Raw genomic sequence first — 18,989 nt, forward strand, 5'->3', positions numbered from 1 at the left:
TAAAGGAGCTCAGAAATCGTAAGTGGCATGGCTAGAGAATAGAAACAAAGGCCACTGGAAATCCTAGCGCTGTAAACAAGGAGAGACCTGGGGGAAATGGGCGTGGCTCTTGGCAAGGACCTGAGAGAGGGAGGTGCGGGGGGGTGGGGTGAGGGGTGGGAATGGGAGTGTGTGACCAACGATCCAGTGGCCAAACCAAGGTGGCCTGGGGCAGACCTCCAGGGGGAGGGGCGGGAGTAGGGTTACTGGCAGGTAGCTGAGGCTCCTTGATAAGAGGTGTGGCTATCAGATCGGAGGCGGAGCTTCAGGTAAATGGGTGGAAACAGGAAATAGAATGAGCCAAGAAGGCAACGGGCTCTTAAGAAAGGGTCTGGCCAAAGAAAAGAAAGGGTCTGGCTACGGGAAGGGGCAGGGCTTCTTTTAAAAGAATGGGGTCCGTGGTCCTCAAAAAGACTGAGGGGGCGTGGCCTGAGCTTGGGCACCCAGGGGGCGTGGCTATGGGGGCTGGCCTCTTTGGAAGGGGTGAGGCCGAGGGCCCAGTGTTCTTGGCCAGGCCGCCCCCCAACGCCCCTGCCACCCTAGCCAAGACCCACGCGCGGTCGCATGAGGATCCACTCGCTGGAAAACGTGGACAAGGCGCTGCAGTTTCTGAAGGAGCAGCGCGTGCACCTGGAAAACGTGGGGTCGCATGACATTGTGGATGGGAACCACCGGCTGACCTTGGGGCTAGTTTGGACCATCATCCTGCGCTTCCAGGTGATCCCCAAGTGACCCCGGCCCGGTCTGCTCCCCACCGTGTGGCCTTAGGAGGGCGTTCCCCATTCATTCCCCCCACTTATTCACTCATTCATTCCAAAAATTTTCCCAATACGATCCAGGAACCCTAATCCCCGTGGTGGTGGGGTGAAATTATGATAAAAATAATAATCATTATCACCACCATCACTATAATCATTTACATATTTTTTACTCTGTTCCAGGCACTGTGCTAAGCACTTGGCATTTAAAAGCCCAACAACCCCATAAATTAGGTACCATTTATTATGTTTTACCAAAAGGAGAGTGAAGCCCAGAGAGGTGAAGTAATATGTCCAAGGTCACACAGCTGGGGAGTGGAGCTGGAATTCAAATCCAGGCAGTTTTGCTTTAGTTCAGAAACAAAACCGACAAATATTCTTTTCTTCTCCTTTTTTTTAACCAACAAATTTTCTGCCTCTATTTGAGCTCATATTGTGGTGGGGGAGACAGACAGTAAAGAAACCCTTAAATACATAGAACAAGAGATGGATGAGAAAAGGATCAGCTCTAGGTAAGAGTTATGCAGAAAAGATTATGATAAAGCAGTAAAAGAAATACAAAACATCAGGTTGATGATGCTGAGATTTTAGACTCGATGGTCAGAGAAGGGCTCTCTGAGAAGCTGATGGCTGCATGACATGAAGATGAAGGAAGAAAGCATTCCAGGCCAGAGGCACAGCTTGTGCAAAGGCCCTGCTAAGTTGGGAAGGAGCTGGAATGCCAGAGGTATAGGAGGGCCACTGTGGCTAGAGAATGGGAGGCAAGGGGGAGCCAGGAAGGAGATGAGGTCAGAAGGGTTGATGGGGCCTAGGTGATCTGAAATGAGCGGTTTTGATTTTATTCTGTTTGAGATGGGGAGAAATTAGAGTTTTATCAAGAAGATAGACATAGGGTTGCCTGGGTGGCTCAGTCACTTAAGCATCTACCTTTGGCTCTGGTCATGATCCTAGGGTCCTGGGATCAAGTCCCATATAGGGCTCCTTCCTTAGTTGGGAGCCTGTTTCTCCTCCTGCTTGTGCTCTCTCTATGACAAATAAATAAGATCTTTAAAAAAAAATCAAGTGGTTGGTGAAGACCTCACTGAGAGGTGACCAGTGAATCAAGACCTCAAGTTGGGATGGAGCCATGTGGGCCCCTGAGGGAAGGAACAGGCAGTGCAAAGGCCCTGAGACGGAAGGACACTGGTGATTTAATAAAGAGGACAGCAGGTCTCTAAGACAGAGCAGAGTCGGCTGTTGAAGATGAGGTCAGAGACATGACAAGGGGAGGTTTACTTTTGCCGTGAGTGAGACCCACTGAGGGTCTTGAGGATGGGAGGGAGGCATGTGATCTGATCTGGGGGCTCACAGGGTCTCTCTCTGCCGTAAGAACAGACTGTGGGGGCAGGAGCAGAGACACCAGCATGGAGGTGACTGCGCTAGCCCAGGCCCAGAAATGATGGTGGCTTGGATCAGGAAGTGGGCCAGATGCCAAAGTATGGAGGCGTACCTGAAACTGAGACCCTAATCCACAACCGCCTCCCCCAACTGTAGATGTCCCAGCTCACCCCAGGTCCCACTCACAATCCTGAACCCCCAGCCCCAGCCTGAAGCTCCCTCTCCCATCTCTTCTGTCACCTGCCACCCCCCCCCCAAAACAGGGTCTGCCGGTGTCTCCCAGGCTCTTGCCATCCTGGTCCCAGCAGCCATGTTTTGTATCCTCACAGATTCAAGTAATCAAAATCGAGACTGAGGACAACAGAGAGACCCGCTCAGCCAAGGACGCCTTGCTCCTGTGGTGTCAGATGAAGACAGCTGGGTAAGCACACCCCCCCACGTGGCGCCCCCACCAGGCAGGCAGGGCCCTAACCTAATCTGGAGGGTTCCTTCTGGGACAGGAATGCAAGGGGGCAGCCCAAGTCCTCAGTGTCAAAAGTTACATCTGAAGTTAATGAACTACTGGATAAAATACGTCCACTCTTCTGACCTTGACAATAAACCCATGTAACAATCTGGAAGGTCTGGTTCAAATTTAGAACTCGGGCTCCCCAGAGTGCAATGTTGGAGAGTAGTGGACTGCCCCCATCTTGCTCCCCTCCGTCCCCCCACCTCCAGAGGCCTCATGTGCACCTGCTTGGACACCCCAGCCCTGTTCCTGAGCTGTGGCCACCCCCCTGACCCTGAAAGCGACCACCCTTCAGTCTAAGAGGGTCCACCCTGGGGCTCGGGCAGCTCCAGGGAGAAGTTCCAGCTTCTGGGGACCTTCACTGGGGCTGAGAAGGGAACTGTGCAGGCTCTGTTGGGAGGTCCCCAGGACGCTCAGTGCTCTGTCCTGTGGGAGGGGTGTGGCCTGGAACTCGGGCGCCCTCTGGAGAGCTGCCCCTGGGAGGAAGGGGCTTTCTCTGATGTTCAGCCTTCTGGGGCTGGCGGGCTCTCTTGTAGTGCAGTCTTTCCTGGTGTCTTGTGTTGACCTCTGTGTCTGCTTTTCCTTGTTCTTATCTTTCCCTCCTGCTTCTCTCACTCCTCCCCTCCCTCCTTTCTTTCCCCGTCTCTGTCTATATCTTGTTTTCTCTCCCTCTCTCTCTTTCTCTTTCCATCTCCCTGCCTCAATGGATGGATCGATCAATCGATCAATCTATCATCTAACCACCCACCCATCCACCCATCTCTGTCTCTGTCTCTTTCTCCCTCCCTTTTTTTTTTCCTCCTGACTGTCTCCCTCTCTGCCTTTGTCTCTCCCTTCCATGCTGCCAGTTACCCTGAGGTTAACATCCAGAATTTCACCACCAGCTGGCGGGATGGCTTGGCCTTCAATGCTCTCATTCACCGGCACAGGTACTGCCCAGCCCCTCCCTGCCCTGCCTGGGTACAATCCCGCATACGTGTGCATGTAGATGACCCATGTAGACTTGAGGACCCCCCCCTTCACACGCACGCCCTTCACACTTGCACAAGGCACACACCCCTATGGAACCCTGTCCAGGCCATGTACTCTGTGTACACGCGGAAATACACGTGCCCTCACACAGATGTGTATACACACACTCGTGCGCATACACGGCTTGCGCCTGCTGCTTTGATGCCCCCAGGGTGGAGAGCTCACTTCCCCAGGGGCTGTCCTCTCTGGTGTGTGCGTGGGGGGCCCCCCTCTCAGCAAGTCCTTCCTCTAGATGAGCCCCAGAGCCCCCCTTCTGCCTTTGACCCACCTTTCACACCCCCACGCCTGGCGCTGAATTGCCTGAGGGGTGGGCATCCAGAAAAACTGCACCCACATCGTGATCATACACATGGCAGATTAGGGAAACTGAGGCCCAGAGCCCGGGAAAGACTTGCTCTGGTGTGGAGAGGGTGGAACCCCAGCTTTTTCTGCTGTAGACACGTGTTCACTCTTAAGCCTTGCCTGTCACACATATACACTCATACACATGGGGAGACCCAGCCCCACCCCCACAGCCAGAAACCCACCAGCTCTACCTGATGGCAACATTTACTGAGCGTTTCCTGTGTACCCACCATTGTTCTCAATGCTTTCCAATAAGTCACTTAATATTCAGTGAGCCCATGAGGCGGATGCTAGTATTATCCCCATTTTATAGAGGAGAGAACCAAGGCACAGAGAGACAAAATAGCTTACCCAGAATGACAGCCAGGAAGGGGCTGAGCTGGGGTTTGGGCTCAGTAGACCGACTGTAGACCCCACACTTCGAACTGCTGTGTGCTACTGTTTAGAAACACACCCAAGAAGACACATAAGCTTTGTGAATGCAGTCACGCACATGCCCTCATGCTGTTCTCACAGCCTCAGCTAAATGCACAGACACGCACCAGCGCACACAGCTTTCCCTGGGCCCAGGGGGCGCCCCTTCTGCCCCTTGCCATGGGTGGGGCTCAGACGAGGACGTCTTTCTGCCCCCTTGCCCACTGGCCCTGGAGCCTGCCTGCTGCCTGCCCGCTCTGTGCCCCTGCCCAGGCCCGATCTCGTGGACTTCAGCAAACTCACCAAGTCCAACGCCAACTACAACCTGCAGAGAGCCTTCCGCACGGCTGAGCAGCACCTGGGGCTGACGCGTCTGCTGGACCCTGAGGGTGAGCCCTGCACGGCCCCAGCCGGACTTCCTCTTGGGGGGACTCCCAACCCCAGTGCCATCCCAAACTCCACTCCATCCTGCTGCAACACCGTCGGAACCCAAGGCCTTCCAAGTCCCAGCTCCCTCCCACCCTCTCCCCTTCCTCATCTCCAATCCCTCCTCCTCCCCATCTTCCTGTCCCTTCCTTTGGCATCTCCATCTCCAACTTCAGCCTCATCCCCCTTCCTGTCTCCAGCTGAACCCCCTCCCCTTCCCAACCCCCTCCTGAATCAGCTCCCGTCAAGCCCAATCCCCTCTCCCTCCCTGACTCCAGTCCCAGCCCCAAAGCAAAGCCTGCCCCCAACATGATCCCCAATCTCTGGAGTAACAGCTGTTCCCTTCTCTGAGCAACTACTCTGTGCCAAGCACAAGGCCGTGAATTTAATGGAAACTTCTCCCCTTCATCCTCACACTGACCTGGTTGGATAGAACTTATCCATCCTGTTTTTAAAGGGATAGAAACGGAGGCTCAGAGAGGTGGAGTCACTTGCCCAGCGTCACACAGCAAACCGGCAAAGGGGACTTGTGATAGCTGGATTCTGTGCTCAGGGCCTGGCACACGGAAGGTGTTTGGTGGCTCTCGGTTTCAGGAGTTGGTGAAAAGTAAAGGCCAAGTGTAATAATGTGTATTCAGTGGACATATCGAAATGACAATCGGAATTTGTGAAGTTTCTCCTCTGTGCCAGGCTAGTCTTTCTAATACTTAAGGTGATTATCCTTCCTGTTACACTGGGGAAACTGAGGATCAGAGAAGTGAGGTCTATTTCTTAAGGACACACGTTGAGGAAGTGGTTGAATAGGGATTTAAGCACATGCTGCCTACAAAGCCCATGTCCTTGACCTCTGATCTCATACATCACTTATATACTTATTAAATATTTATGGAGTTCCTACTCTGTGCTGGGCGTGACTGAGACAATAGTGAAAAAGGACAGCCATAGGAGCTCCTGGGTGGCTCAGTCAGTTGAGTGTCCAACTCTTGATTTCAGCTCAGGTCATGATCTCAGGGTCACGGGATCAAGGCCCAGGTAGGGCTCTGTAATCAATGGGGAGTTTGCTTGAGGATTCTCTCTCCCTCTCCTTCTGCCCCTCCTCTCGCTCACATTCACTTGCACACGTGCCTTCCCTCTCACTCTCAGATAAATAAATACATCTTTAAAAAAAAGGGGGGGGGGATGCCTGGGTGGCTCAGTCGGTTAAGCGTCTGCCTTCGGCTCAGGTCATGATCCCAGCGTCCTGGGATCGAGTCCCACATGAGGCTCCTTGCTCCGCAGGGAGCCTGCTTCTCCCTCTGCTTCTGCCTGCCACTCTACCTGCCTGTACTCTATCTCCCTGACAAATAAATAAATAAAATCCTAAAAAAAAAAAAAAAAAGACAGGCATAGCCTTTGTCCTCCTTGAGCTTAATCAGGCTAAGGACATGATCACATGAATGAATATTTAAGTGCAAATTATAAGTTCCAGGAGGCAGTGATAAGATGCCATGAGGAAGACTAACAGTGGTAACCAGCTCTACACACGCTGAACAGGGAGGCTTATCTGAAGAAATGTAAGTTGAGTTGAGACCTGGAGGATGAGTGGGAGCTAGGCACACAGAAGAGGGAACATTGTTCTACCTAGTGAAAACAGCATGTGCAAAGGCCCTGAGGCAGAAGGCAGAATGGTGTGAAATAATTATGGATCGTTTCTCTGTGGTGGTTTGCATGTGTCAGATACTGTTCAATCCCATGAGGCAGATCCCCATTTGGCAGATACAAAAATTAAGAAAATTAAAATTAAGAAACAGGGAGGTTAGTTATCTTGGTCACACAGCTAGTAAGAGTGGGTTCTCCCTCCCTCTGCCTGATCCCTGTCAGAATGCTCACCGTCATGCTCCCCCACTCTCCTTTAACCCCTAGATGTGAACATGGAGGCTCCCGACGAGAAGTCCATCATCACCTATGTGGTCTCTTTCTACCATTATTTCTCCAAGATGAAGGCCCTGGCTGTGGAGGGGAAGAGGATCGGGAAGGTTTGGGGAGTCGAGGGATGGAGTGGGTGGAAGCTTGGGAACCAGCTGGAGGTGTATCTGGGACAAAGCTGACCCCAGCTTCCTTTGCTGGGTCAGGTCCTGGACCAGGTGTTGGAGGTGGGGAAGATCATTGAGCGCTATGAGGAGCTGGCGGCCGAGCTGCTGGCCTGGATCCACCGCACAGTCGGCCTCATCAGCAACCAGAAGTTTGCCAACTCACTGAGTGGGGTGCAGCAGCAGCTTCAGGCTTTCACGGCCTACTGCACCCTGGAGAAGCCAGTCAAGTGAGGCCCAACTCAGGAGGGAGGGCGGCAAGTGGCGGTGTGGAGGCGGGGTTCCTGAGCTCCAGCCCCTTTCAGGTTTCAGGAGAAGGGGAACCTGGAGGTGCTGCTCTTCAGCATCCAGAGCAAACTGCGTGCCTGTAATCGTCGCCTCTTTGTGCCTCGGGAGGGCTGTGGCATCTGGGATATCGACAAGGTGAGGCTGAGAATGTCAGGGAGAGGCAGGGTTGCTCCGTGCGGGTGTGTAGGTTGTGCACTGCTCAAGGCAGCCATCTACATTGTAGACACCACGGACTGGATATTCATCCTGACAGTTTTCCAGCAGGGAAGTGTCATGAAGGAGCAATTTTTCCCCCCAGTTTACACAAAAGTGCTGCTTGGAGTCACCTCAGACAGAGAAGCCAGGGCCATTAAAATGTGGGGTGTTGTTGGGGTCTGACTGCCTCCTCCTGTCTCCCTAGGCATGGGGCCAGTTGGAGAAGGCAGAGCACGAACGGGAGGCTGCTCTGCGGGCTGAGCTGATCAGGCAGGAGAAGCTGGAACTACTGGCCCAGAGGTTTGACCACAAGGTCGCTATGAGGGAGAGCTGGCTGAATGAGAACCAGCGCCTGGTCTCCCAGGTACTGCATGCAGGGCTTGGTTCTGGGGGAGAAGGATGGAGGGCAGGGCTGGTGGCCCTGGGACCAGAGAGGGAGACTCGATCTCCAAAGCAACAGAGAAGTGTTGGATTAGTCTCCTAGGTGGCAAATGAGGGTGGGAAGGGAGAACTGGTCTCCTAAGTGAGCAGTGGGGGAGGGGAGTGGGCCTGATCTCCAAGGTAACAGGAGAGTGAGGTTGGTCTCCAGGGTAACTAAAGAGGACAGAATTAGTCTCTTCAGAAGTAGGGAGAGTATTTAATTAGACTCTTAGTGACAGAAGAGGTTGTGTCTGGTGTCCAGGGTAACTTGGGAGGATAGAATCGGTCTCCTAAGTAACAGGGTACGGTAGGCCTGGTCCCTAGTCTCTAGGGCGATGGTAGGATGGGGACTGTTTCCTGGGTGATGAGTTTCAGGCTAGAAATGTGATGGAGACATGTGGGGCTGGTCTCCAGGGTAACTGGGGATGCTGGGGGCAGGGACAGGGTAACAGGTGGATGGCTGGGGCAACATGGGTAAATGTCTGCCCTGCCCCGCCCCAGGACAACTTCGGGTATGAGCTGCCGGCGGTGGAGGCCGCCATGAAGAAGCACGAGGCCATCGAGGCCGACATTGCGGCCTACGAGGAACGGGTGCAGGGCGTGGCCGAGCTGGCCCAGGCCCTGGCGGCCGAAGGCTACCACGACGCCCGGCGTGTGGCGGCGCAGCGTGACAGCGTCCTGCGTCAGTGGGCCCTGTTGACCGGGCTGGTGGGGGCCCGGCGGACGCGGCTTGAGCAGAACCTGGCCCTGCAGAAGGTCTTCCAGGAGATGGTGTACATGGTGGACTGGATGGAGGAGATGCAGGTGGGCGGACCCAGGGGCAGAGGGTGGGCGTGGCAGGCCTGGAGGGCGAAGGAGGGCCGTAGTCACTGCAAGGGTTGTCGGGGAGCTGGAGAGGGTCGGAGAGAGAGCGAGATGCTGACAGGGACAAGGAGACTGAGACGGAGATCAGAGTTCAAGAGATGGGTTGGAGGAGTAGAAGAGTGACGGGGCAGTGCAGGGGTGGGGCCGGCCTGTCGCCGATGCCAAGCATGTGCTCAGTGCTGCCCCCTCTGGTAGGCTCAGCTGCTGTCCCGCGAATGCGGGCAGCACCTGGTGGAGGCCGAGGACCTACTTCAGAAACATGGACTGCTAGAGGGTGACATCGCGGCCCAGAGTGAGCGGGTAGAGGCGCTCAACGCTGCTGCCCTGCGCTTCTCTCAGCTGCAGGGTGAGTTTGGGCCCTGGGGGTGGGGGTGGAGACTGTCAGGGCTGGTGCCTGTAGAAACAGAATGACTCCTAAGAGACAGGAGGAAGGAGTGAGCTCCCCGTCTTTGAAGGCATCCAAGCACAAAATAGGATCACACTCCATTGGGGATATCATGGGGGAAACTATTGCATGGAGTGGAGGTTAGACCACATGACTTTTTCCTGCTTTGAGATTCTACGGTAATAGGTACATTCTTATCGAGCACTTATTTTGTGCTAAGCCCTTCACAGCTACAGGTCAGTGAATACCATAAAAAGACTGTGTAAGGTAATATATAGTCAGGACCTGTTTGGCAGGAACTGACAGAAATATCAGTTCTCTCTCTCTTTTTTTTAAAGATTTTATTTATTTATTTGACAGATCACAAGTAGGCAGAGAGGCAGGCAGAGAGAGAGGAGGGGAAGCAGGCTCCCTGCAGAGCAGAGAGCCTGATGCGGGGCTCAATCCCAGGACCCTGAGATCATCAGCTGAGCCTAAGGCAGAGGCTTAACCCACTGAGCCACCCAGGCGCCCCAGAAATATCAGTTCTCTTAAGGAGAAAAGGAGAGTCATTAAAATGTCCAGAGAGGGGCAAGTTTGGCTTCAGGCATGGCTGGATCCAAGGACGGTCCAATGATGCTTTTAAGACTCCATCTCTCTCACTGTAGTGTCTATGTTTGTGTCACTGTTGGGCCGTCTCTCCCCTTGTGGTATAAATCTGGGATCATTCAGCCCTGTGTTTACATCCTAGCAACTGAGGAGACCCAGCAGGAGACACTCCTCCTTATGGATGTTTACCCCAGGAGGCTCCCTCTGTCTTCTCCTTGTGAGATATTGGCACCTGGTAGCAGCCAGCGGCCACACAAACAGCAAAGAGGCCGATGTGTGTGTGTGGGGGGGGGGTTGTCATGGTGATGGGAGGCTGCACTGCCTGATATGTGGTCCAGAGATTTGGCCTCCCGATCTGCTACTTCTTAGCTGATCCTGGGCAAGTGGCTTCCCTCCCCAAAGCTCAGTTTCTTCATCTATAAGACGGGGCTAATAAAGATACTGCCCCAGAGGATGGCTGTGAGGTTGAAGTGACACTGGGCCAGGGCCAGAGTCAGGTCTGGATACACAGATGCCTGTTGCTGTTGATTACTCAGTTGGATGCCTTGGTATTCAGGTCAATTTCAGTGAATGTCCAGAATTCCAGAAATGGCGCAGTCCATCCAGGGCAGTATCTCTTACGGTGTTTTGACCCAGTAAGAAATACGTTTACCTCCTGACCCAGAGTTCACACACACTTATGCACACACAAGCACAAAGGTTTTATGAAACAATGCTTCACCTTGTCCTGTGTGTGACATCCCGACATTTTCTATCCATTCTATTCTGTTCCATTAAAGGAATGCTGGCTATGAGCCATTAAGTTAATTTCACAATTCTCTCATCACAAACCAGAGGTCTGGGAGGAAGCCAAACTATTTGGAGAAAAAAGGGAGTTCAGATCATCCCTGGAGTTAAAAGATAAGGCAACAGAGGATGAGAGGGGGAACCCAGAAAATGGCTTAAGAATAGAGATGTTTCCAGTTGCCTGGCTGGCTCAGAGGTCGAGCATGCAACTCTTGATCTCCAGGTTGTAAGTTTGAGCCCCATGTTGGGTGTAGAGATTACTTAAAATAAAAATAAAAAGAATAGAGATGTCTCATTTGGTCCAGTCCTGAAGGAAATACAATTTACCCTAAAACATACAGATTCTAGGATTCTCTGAATCTCAGTTTCCACCCATCATTCAATCAGTAATAAGTCACCGTTTTAATTAGGTACTGCTCTGAGCTCCACCCGGTGCTGGGCAATGGTGGGGACACAGTGTGACAGAGACAGCCCCGGGCCCTGCCCTCGTGGGGCTCCCAGTCCTGTGAGGGTAAAATACAGGCAATGATAGGCCACAGGGGTCAGTGCCAGGATGGGGGTGGGGGGTGGGCACAGGCAGAAGGGTCAGGTTTGGGATAGGGGAAGCAGAGAAGCCTCGGGGAATCAGAGAAGGCGCCTGCTCCAGAGAGCGTGTCCGGGAAGGCTGCCTGGGGGAGGGGACGCGCACCCTGGCACCTGATGAACCCTATCTGGACAAGGACAGGGCAGGAGGCCTGCACCTGGCTCTCGGGCGCCCCCTGGCCCGTGCGTAACCGGGGATCCTCACCTTCTCCCGGCTCAGGTTACCAGCCCTGCGACCCGCAGGTCATCTGCAACCGCGTGAACCACGTGCATGGCTGTCTGGCCGAGCTGCGGGACCAGGCGGCGCGACGGCGCGCGGAGCTGGAGGCCTCGCGGAGCCTGTGGGCGCTGCTGCAGGAGCTGGAGGAGGCGGAGAGCTGGGCCCGCGACAAGGAGCGCCTCCTCGAGGCGGCAGGCGGTGGCGGCGGCGGCGGCGGCGGCGGCGGCGGCGCAGCGGGCACGGGGGGCACGGCAGGCGGCGCGCACGACCTGTCCAGCACCGCGCGCCTCCTGGCGCAGCACAAGATCCTGCAGGGCGAGCTGGGCGGGCGGCGGGCGCTGCTGCAGCAGGCCCTGCGGCGCGGCGAGGAGCTGGCTGCTGCCGGCGGCGCCGTGGGCCCGGGCGCCGAGACGGTGCATCTGGCGGGCCTGGCGGAGCGCGCGGCGAGCGCCCGACGGCGCTGGCAGCGGCTGGAAGAGGCAGCCGCGCGGCGCGAGCGGCGGCTGCAGGAGGCGCGGGCACTGCACCAGTTCGGCGCTGACCTTGACGGGCTCCTGGACTGGCTTCGCGACGCCTACCGCCTCGCAGCCGCGGGCGACTTCGGCCACGACGAGGCGTCCAGCCGCCGCCTGGCCCGTCAGCACCGCGCGCTCACGGGGGAGGTGGAGGCGCATCGTGGGCCCGTGGGCGGCCTGCGGCGTCAGCTGGCGACCCTGGGGGGCGCCAGCGGCGCCGGGCCGCTGGTGGTGGCACTGCAGGTACGCGTGGTGGAGGCGGAGCAGTTGTTCTCCGAGGTGACCGAGGTGGCTGCGCTGCGGCGCCAGTGGCTGCGGGACGCCCTGGCCGTCTACCGCATGTTTGGCGAAGTGCACGCGTGCGAGCTGTGGATCGGGGAGAAGGAGCAATGGCTGCTGGCCATGCGCGTGCCCGATTCGCTCGACGACGTCGAGGTGGTGCAGCACCGGTGAGCACGCCCTCGCGGGACTTCGCGAGAGGGGGCCCTTCCTCAGTTCACGCAGTCTCGCCTTCCTTGGTTCAGCAGTTCCCACTTCCGCTCAGCTGGGGGTTCCAGGGGAAGGGGAATGACAGTAGTCCCCACTTCGCGGGTGACGTGTAATGAGTACTTGTAGGACACTTCGCAAATGCCGGGGTGCAGGGAGCATTTCCGGGGCGTTTGCTATTATTATGAGGCTTATATTCACCTGGCAGGAAGTTAACTGAAGCTTCTCCGGAGACACCCCAGCCTGGCCCCTCCCCTGGGACTGCCACAGTTCCTGCACAGTTGTCACCTCCCTAGCTCATGAAGTAGCTCCAACCCTGTCACTTTCTCTTCCATCATTACCCTGCTTGATGTTTCTTCATAGTACTTAGCCACCTCTTGATATGTGATATGTGAGATACTGACTCGTCTATGGCTGACTTAGTAATGAGTTGTGAAATTAGTGGTAGACCCCTTTTATTCATCCATTCCTTCGTTCAATTGATACTTACTGAGCTGTCGCTGTGTTCTAGGTCTTGTGCTGGCCATCACTGACACATAGGCCTGGTCCCTACCCTTACTGTGCCCGCAGTTATCCAAGCCACAGCTTTGGGCATTGTTTTAAAAGGGGGAGGACTGTGCCCAGCTTTTAAAAAGATCTCCCCGGGTGCCATGTAGAGGGTGTGTCGGAGTAGTTGAGAATGGTGGCTGGGAGCCCAGAAAGGGGCCCCAGGTGGGGCCCCGGGTGGGAGGGGACAGGACTGGACCATGCTAGGGGGCCAAGTGGAGAGGCCATGGGGGTGAAGAGTCTGGGGAGGGCCGTTGTCCGAAACAGCACCCAGAGCTGTGGCCTAGGGGATGGTGGGGCTGCCCCTGAGATGGGGACCCAGGGGAAAACCAAATTTGGGGGAAGATACTGATGCTGGTTTGAGTCACAGTGGCTGGGAGTAGCCCCGTGGTGGAGTCTGGCAGCTTTGAGGTTGCAGACATGTTCCAAAGGAACGAAGTTGAGGCTGCAGAGAGAGATGTGGGGGTCATGAGACCAGGGTCAAGAGAACCGAGACTGTGCGGATGGATGGGATGGCCCAGGCAAGGTGGGAAAGAAAGCTAAGGGAGTTAGTTAAGAGTTAGAAGGAAATGCAGGAGAAGGCCAAGAGGTGGGTGGGTCCCCAGGGTCCAGGCCTACCTGAGCAGGACCATCTTCCTCCTACAGATTTGAAAGTCTGGACCAGGAGATGAACAGTCTGATGGGCCGTGTCCTGGATGTGAACCACACAGTCCAGGAGCTGGTGGAAGGAGGCCACCCCAGTTCAGAGGAGGTGCGCTCCTGCCAGGACCACCTTAACAGCAGGTAGGCGGGGCCTGGGGCCTCACACCAGTCCTTACCTGTTCTTTCCATCATTATTTTCCTCATTTACTCAACTGTCAGAAATCAAGAATGTGCAATTTCGACTCCCTGAGGTGGTAATGACTACCTAGGAAATCAGCAAAATCTTGGGGGAACATGGTAATACCCAGTGTTAGTGATGATGTGATAATATGAGGATATAATATATCTTAGTGGGTTATTAGCTTACTTGTATAGAAACGACTCACTGAGGATCTACTCTCTGCCAGGAATTTTTCTAAGCACTTCATGTGCCTGGTTTTATCTTCCAATATCCCAATTTCCATAGTAAAGTTTCTAGAATTCAGAACTCTTTAAAAATGGTAACAAAGTAGTATCTTTCCCTCTAGAACACTACCAGCTGTTCTTCCAACGTGGGTAGGGTTCATAGATGAAGACACCGATCCAGGGAGGTGAAATCCGTAACGTGATTACTCAATCCGATAAGTAGGAGTCAAACCCAGTTCTGTCTGGATCCGGAGCTGGGGTCTTGAGCACTTATACTGAGTCTTCTCAGCAACCCTATGGGGCACAAATTGCCCCATGTCAGAGAGGGGGAAGCAGGGGCTCAGAGATGTGAAGACACTAGCCTGAGGTCACACAGCCAATTACAGCCTCAAGCCGGGATGTGAAGTTGAATTTGTCTGACTCCAAAGACTATTTTTAACTACTGTGCTGTAAGATTCCAGTAACCAGGGATTTTAAAACCTCTCTACCCTTGGCAATCTCAAAGCATCAGGGCCTTAAATGATAATAACAATAACAATTTGCTGCTTAGTAAAGGTATAGGCCAAGTGCTTTAGCCACATATCATTAAACACTCACTGAAATGGACATTATCCCCATTTTCCAGATGAGGAAAGTGTGGATCAGAAGGAAATAATTTGCCCAAGGTCACATGGTGAATCTGGCCAAAGCAAAACTTGAACTTGGGTCCTTTTTTTCTTTTCTTTTTTTTTTTCTTTAAGATTTTATTTATTTATTTATTTGTCAGAGAGAGAGAGAGAGAGAGGGAAAGAGCACACACACAAGCAGGCAGAGTGGCAGGCAGAGGCAGAGAAGCAGGCTCCCTGCTGAGCAAGGACCGCCCCCCCCCATGCGGGACTCGATCCCAGGACACCGGGATCATGACCTGGGTGGAAGGCAGCAGCTCAACCAACTGAGCCACCCAGGCATCCCTTCCTTTTCTTTTTTTTTTAAATATTTTATTTATTTATTTGACAGACAAGAGATCACAAGTAGGCAGAGAGGCAGGCAGAGAGAGAGGGGGAAGCAGGCTCCCTGCTGAGCAGAGAGCCCGATGCGGGGCTCGATCCCAGGACCCTGAGATCATGACCCAAGCCAAAGGCAGAGGCTTAACTCTCTGAGCCACCTAGGTGCCCCTCTTTTCTTTTTTTTTAAGAGAGAGAGAGCATGAGACAGGGTGGAGGGAGAGAGAGAATCTTAAGCAGGCTCCATCCCCAGCACAGAGCCCAATGCAGGGCTCAATACATTACCCTGAGACCATGACCTGAGCCAAAATCAAGAGTCAGACGCTTAACCATCTGAACCACTCAGGTGCCCCTGAACTTGGGTTCTTCTGATTTCAGAGTCCTAATCTCTGCCCTGTGGCATGTCCATTCTGGAGGGGACAGAGAGACAGTGAACAAATAAACTAATAAATGAACAAGATCCTTAGAGAATTCTTGTGACCTGATAGAACATAACCAGGCGCCTGGAGGTGATTTTAGATCTTGTGGTCACCCATGACATTTTGAACAGGGCCCTCAAACGGGATGAGAAGGAGCCAGCCACACACTGGAAAGGACTGGAGGGTACAGAGCATTCCAGGCAGGGAGCACAGCTGAGGCAGAAAAGAGTTTGATATGCTCCCCCAAATTGTCCCCAATCAATAATAGTAGCGCACAAGTCCTGTTTGACCCACTTCATAAATCATAACTCATTGGACTCTCACAACACCCATGAGGTAGGTGCTGTGCTATGATCGCGTTCATTTTACTGATAGGGAAACTGAGGCACAGGGAGGATTACTTACCAAAGGGCAGACAGGTCAGCTTTGACTCCAGGCAGTCCAGCATGGACCACACACAGCCTATGAAGGGGAACTGAGAACCAGAGAAGTATCATCACTTGCCCGAGGGCACAGAGCAATACATAATTTTTTCCCCATTAACTTATTTTGCTATAGAACATGTTTGCCTTTCTGCAGTTTGATCCTCAGCCCCTGGCTCATTGGACATGCTCAGTTTCTATTTGCTGGACCCAGCATCGTATCTGATGTTGTAAGCCAGCACGTCTTACACTCTGGGCTCAACAACCCTCTTAAAAACTGTTAGGAACCCCAAAGAGCTTGTTTTGTGGGTTGTATCTATCAATATTTACTGCGTTGTAAACTGATACTGAGAAATGTAAAACTATTAAGTCATTTTAAAATCACAGTCATGGGGTACCTGGGTGGCTCATTGGTTAAGCATCTGCCTTCGGCTCAGGTTGTGATCCCAGGGTCCTGGGATCGAGTCCCGCTCTGGGTTCCCTGCTTCTCCCTTTCCCACTCCTCCTGCTTGTGTTTCCTCTCTCGCTGTCGCTCTCTGTCAAATAAATAAAATCTTTTTAAAAAAATCACAATCATATGCCTGACTAGATAAGATTTAATAAACATATGCCTTCCTGAAAAAAAAATAGAAATAAAAAAATAAAATCACAATCATAAACCCAGAATGTTAATGTCACTAATGTTTTTGGTGTGTTTTTTTTTTAATGAAAAATAACTACTTTTCAACACAAAAAATGTAGTGAGAAGAGTGGCTTTGTGATGCATTTTTGCAGATCTCTTTGCTGTCTGGTTGAGAAGGCAGCTGAGCTCTGGGGTGTGCTCCCGCGTTCATTCTTGGTCCTGCTGCCTCTGAGAATTACACTGGACTTGGGACAGAATAGGAGAAAAAAGGCAAATAGCATCTTAGCACTATTATAAAGATGGCTTTGACCTAGCTCAGATGACATTTTGAGAACTGCTGCTCTAAGCAAGTGTGCCTTGTAGGGTTTTATTTTACAAAGGCAGAAGCCAGGGCTCTGCGAGATAAAGTGACTTTCCAAAGTCACACAGTGGCCGGGTTCTATCCCAGGTCCGTGGGCTCCCCCAGGCCCGGGAGGAGTCCCCGTCCTCCTCAAACCGCCCTTCTTACCCCCCTCCCCGCCCCGGGCAGGTGGAACCGCATCGTGGAGCTGGTGGAACAGCGCAAAGAGGAAATGAGCGCCGTACTGCTGGTGGAGAACCACGTGTTGGAGGTGGCCGAAGTGCGCGCCCAGGTGCGCGAGAAGCGGAGGGCGGTGGAGAGCGCGCCCCGAGCGGGCGGCGCCCTGCAGTGGCGCCTGAGCGGCCTGGAGGCGGCCCTGCAAGCGCTGGAGCCCCGCCAGGCGGCCCTCCAGGAGGAGGCCGCCCTGCTGGCCGTGCGCTTCCCCGCCCAGGCGGCGCGGCTGCACCAGGGTGCGGAAGAACTGGGCGCCGAGTGGGGCGCGCTGGCCAGCGCGGCTCAGGCGTGCGGCGAGGCGGTGGCCGCGGCTGGGCGCCTGCAGCGCTTCCTGCATGACCTGGACGCTTTCTTGGACTGGCTGGTGCGCGCCCAGGAGGCGGCAGGCGGCGTCGAGGGGCCCCTGCCAAGCAGCCTGGAAGAGGCGGACGCGCTGCTGGCTCGCCATGCTGCGCTCAAGGAGGAAGTGGACCAGCGCGAGGAGGACTACGCGCGCATCGTGGCAGCCAGCGAGGCGCTGCTGGCGGCCGATGGTGCCGAGCTGGGCCCGGGCCTGGCGCTTGACGAGTGGCTGCCACACCTGGAACTTGGCTGGCACAAGCTGCTCGGCTTGTGGGAAGCACGCAGGGAGGCCCTGGTGCAGGCACACGTCTACCAGCTCTTTCTGCGCGACCTGCGCCAGGCTTGTGCGGTGCTCCACAACCAGGTGGCCGCCTCGGGGTTTGCGGTTCGCGCGGTGGGGGCTTGAGGCCGCGGGGGCTCGCAGTGATAGGGAAGTGTACGGAGCGGTGTTTGCAGTGGTCATCGGGTTCGTGGCTCCGAGGTCTGCGGGCATGGGGAAGGTGTCTGGGATGGATGGCTGCTTTGTGGATCAGCCAGTGTGAACACATGCGGGCCTGTGCGTAACAGGATTTAAGGATTATGATGGGCAGACTGGCGTGTTATCGCAGGAGGCTGGCTGACAGCTTGTGGACTATCCCAAGTGAGTAAAGCACTTGGATACACATTGCAGTGACTTCCCTGGGTTTGTGAATTGTCTGGAAGGAAATAAGATCGCCAGGTTGATTGGTGATGGTTAAAGGACTTCAAAGATCTTGGGGTGGATGATGGGGGATCAAAATTATGGAAATAGGTAATTCAGGCTCAGAGGTTATCTGGATTAGCAGTTGATTATGGATTATGTGGTTGTGGGTGCCCAAATGAGCAGATAATCTTACCTTTGGGGATGGCAATTTGCGTGCTTCCTGCAGAGGGGAACCAACTGTGTATGGTTTAAGAAATCAAGCAAGGTGCCGTGGGTATCTGGGAACAGCTGATCCGGCTGGAGGTCATTCTGGGATGGGAAGCGAGTCTGAGGATTTGGACAAGGTAGAACATCCTGTTCTCAGATTGTCCAAGAGTACCCACAAGCTTTAGACATCATTTTAGAAAGGGTGATCACCTATGCTGGTTATCTTAGAGAAAGCTCATCCAGATTGAGGATTATCTGGGGGGACAGACAGGGAGCCCCTGGAATTTTGAGGCTACTGAATATGGGAGTGGAGGGGCCTTAAGAGAACCTCTTTGAACCCCCTGTTTTACCAGTTAGAAAACTAACCTCTGAGAGGGAAAGAACTTCCTTGAGGTCACCCAGCACCCAGTTCAGGCTTCATGGATTAACTAAATCTTTACCGAATGCCTCCTCTGTGCCAGGCACTAGTCTTAGGAAACAAAACACAAAATCCCACCTTCATGCAGCTGGCCTTCTAGTGTGTGTGTGTGTGTGTGTGTGTGTGTAGGGGGGAGAAGATGATAAACAAGTAAATGCATACAAACATAATATCATGTTGGGCATACGCTATGAAAAATAATAAAGCAAGATGAAGCGATCTGGCTGGGGCGGAGGGTGGTATTTTTTGGCAGACGGTCAGAGACCTGAAGAAAGTGAAGGAGCCAAGCTGGGGGGATATCTGGAGGGAGGGACTGCCAGGCAGAGGTCCTGGCATGGGCAAAGGCCCGGAGGTGGGCTCCTGCCTGGCAGGTTCGATGCTAGAGCATGGTGAGCAAGGTGGGAGGACAGAGGGAGGTGGCACGCCAGGC

General features: G+C 54.0%; 1 protein-coding gene across 2 annotated transcripts in view; it reads left to right on the plus strand.

The window, feature by feature from the left end:
• Positions 1-18,989, plus strand: part of SPTBN4 (spectrin beta, non-erythrocytic 4) — a gene marked incomplete at its 3' end in the record, with an annotated part of 69,179 nt that overhangs the window by 13,699 nt on the left and 36,491 nt on the right. For both annotated transcript variants that reach the window (XM_080828938.1, XM_080828939.1), the window contains exons 3-15: positions 583-756; positions 2,504-2,595; positions 3,531-3,611; positions 4,747-4,862; positions 6,802-6,914; positions 7,011-7,198; positions 7,274-7,391; positions 7,657-7,815; positions 8,373-8,675; positions 8,931-9,081; positions 11,297-12,260; positions 13,489-13,626; positions 16,866-17,616. In XM_080828938.1, the coding sequence (XP_080685064.1) occupies positions 583-756; positions 2,504-2,595; positions 3,531-3,611; positions 4,747-4,862; positions 6,802-6,914; positions 7,011-7,198; positions 7,274-7,391; positions 7,657-7,815; positions 8,373-8,675; positions 8,931-9,081; positions 11,297-12,260; positions 13,489-13,626; positions 16,866-17,616 (3,348 nt within the window). The remainder of the gene's footprint in view (positions 1-582; positions 757-2,503; positions 2,596-3,530; positions 3,612-4,746; positions 4,863-6,801; positions 6,915-7,010; positions 7,199-7,273; positions 7,392-7,656; positions 7,816-8,372; positions 8,676-8,930; positions 9,082-11,296; positions 12,261-13,488; positions 13,627-16,865; positions 17,617-18,989) is intronic.

The sequence above is a fragment of the Martes martes genome (genome assembly GCF_963455335.1).
Source record: "Martes martes genome assembly, chromosome: 17".
Taxonomy (NCBI): Eukaryota; Metazoa; Chordata; class Mammalia; order Carnivora; family Mustelidae; genus Martes; species Martes martes.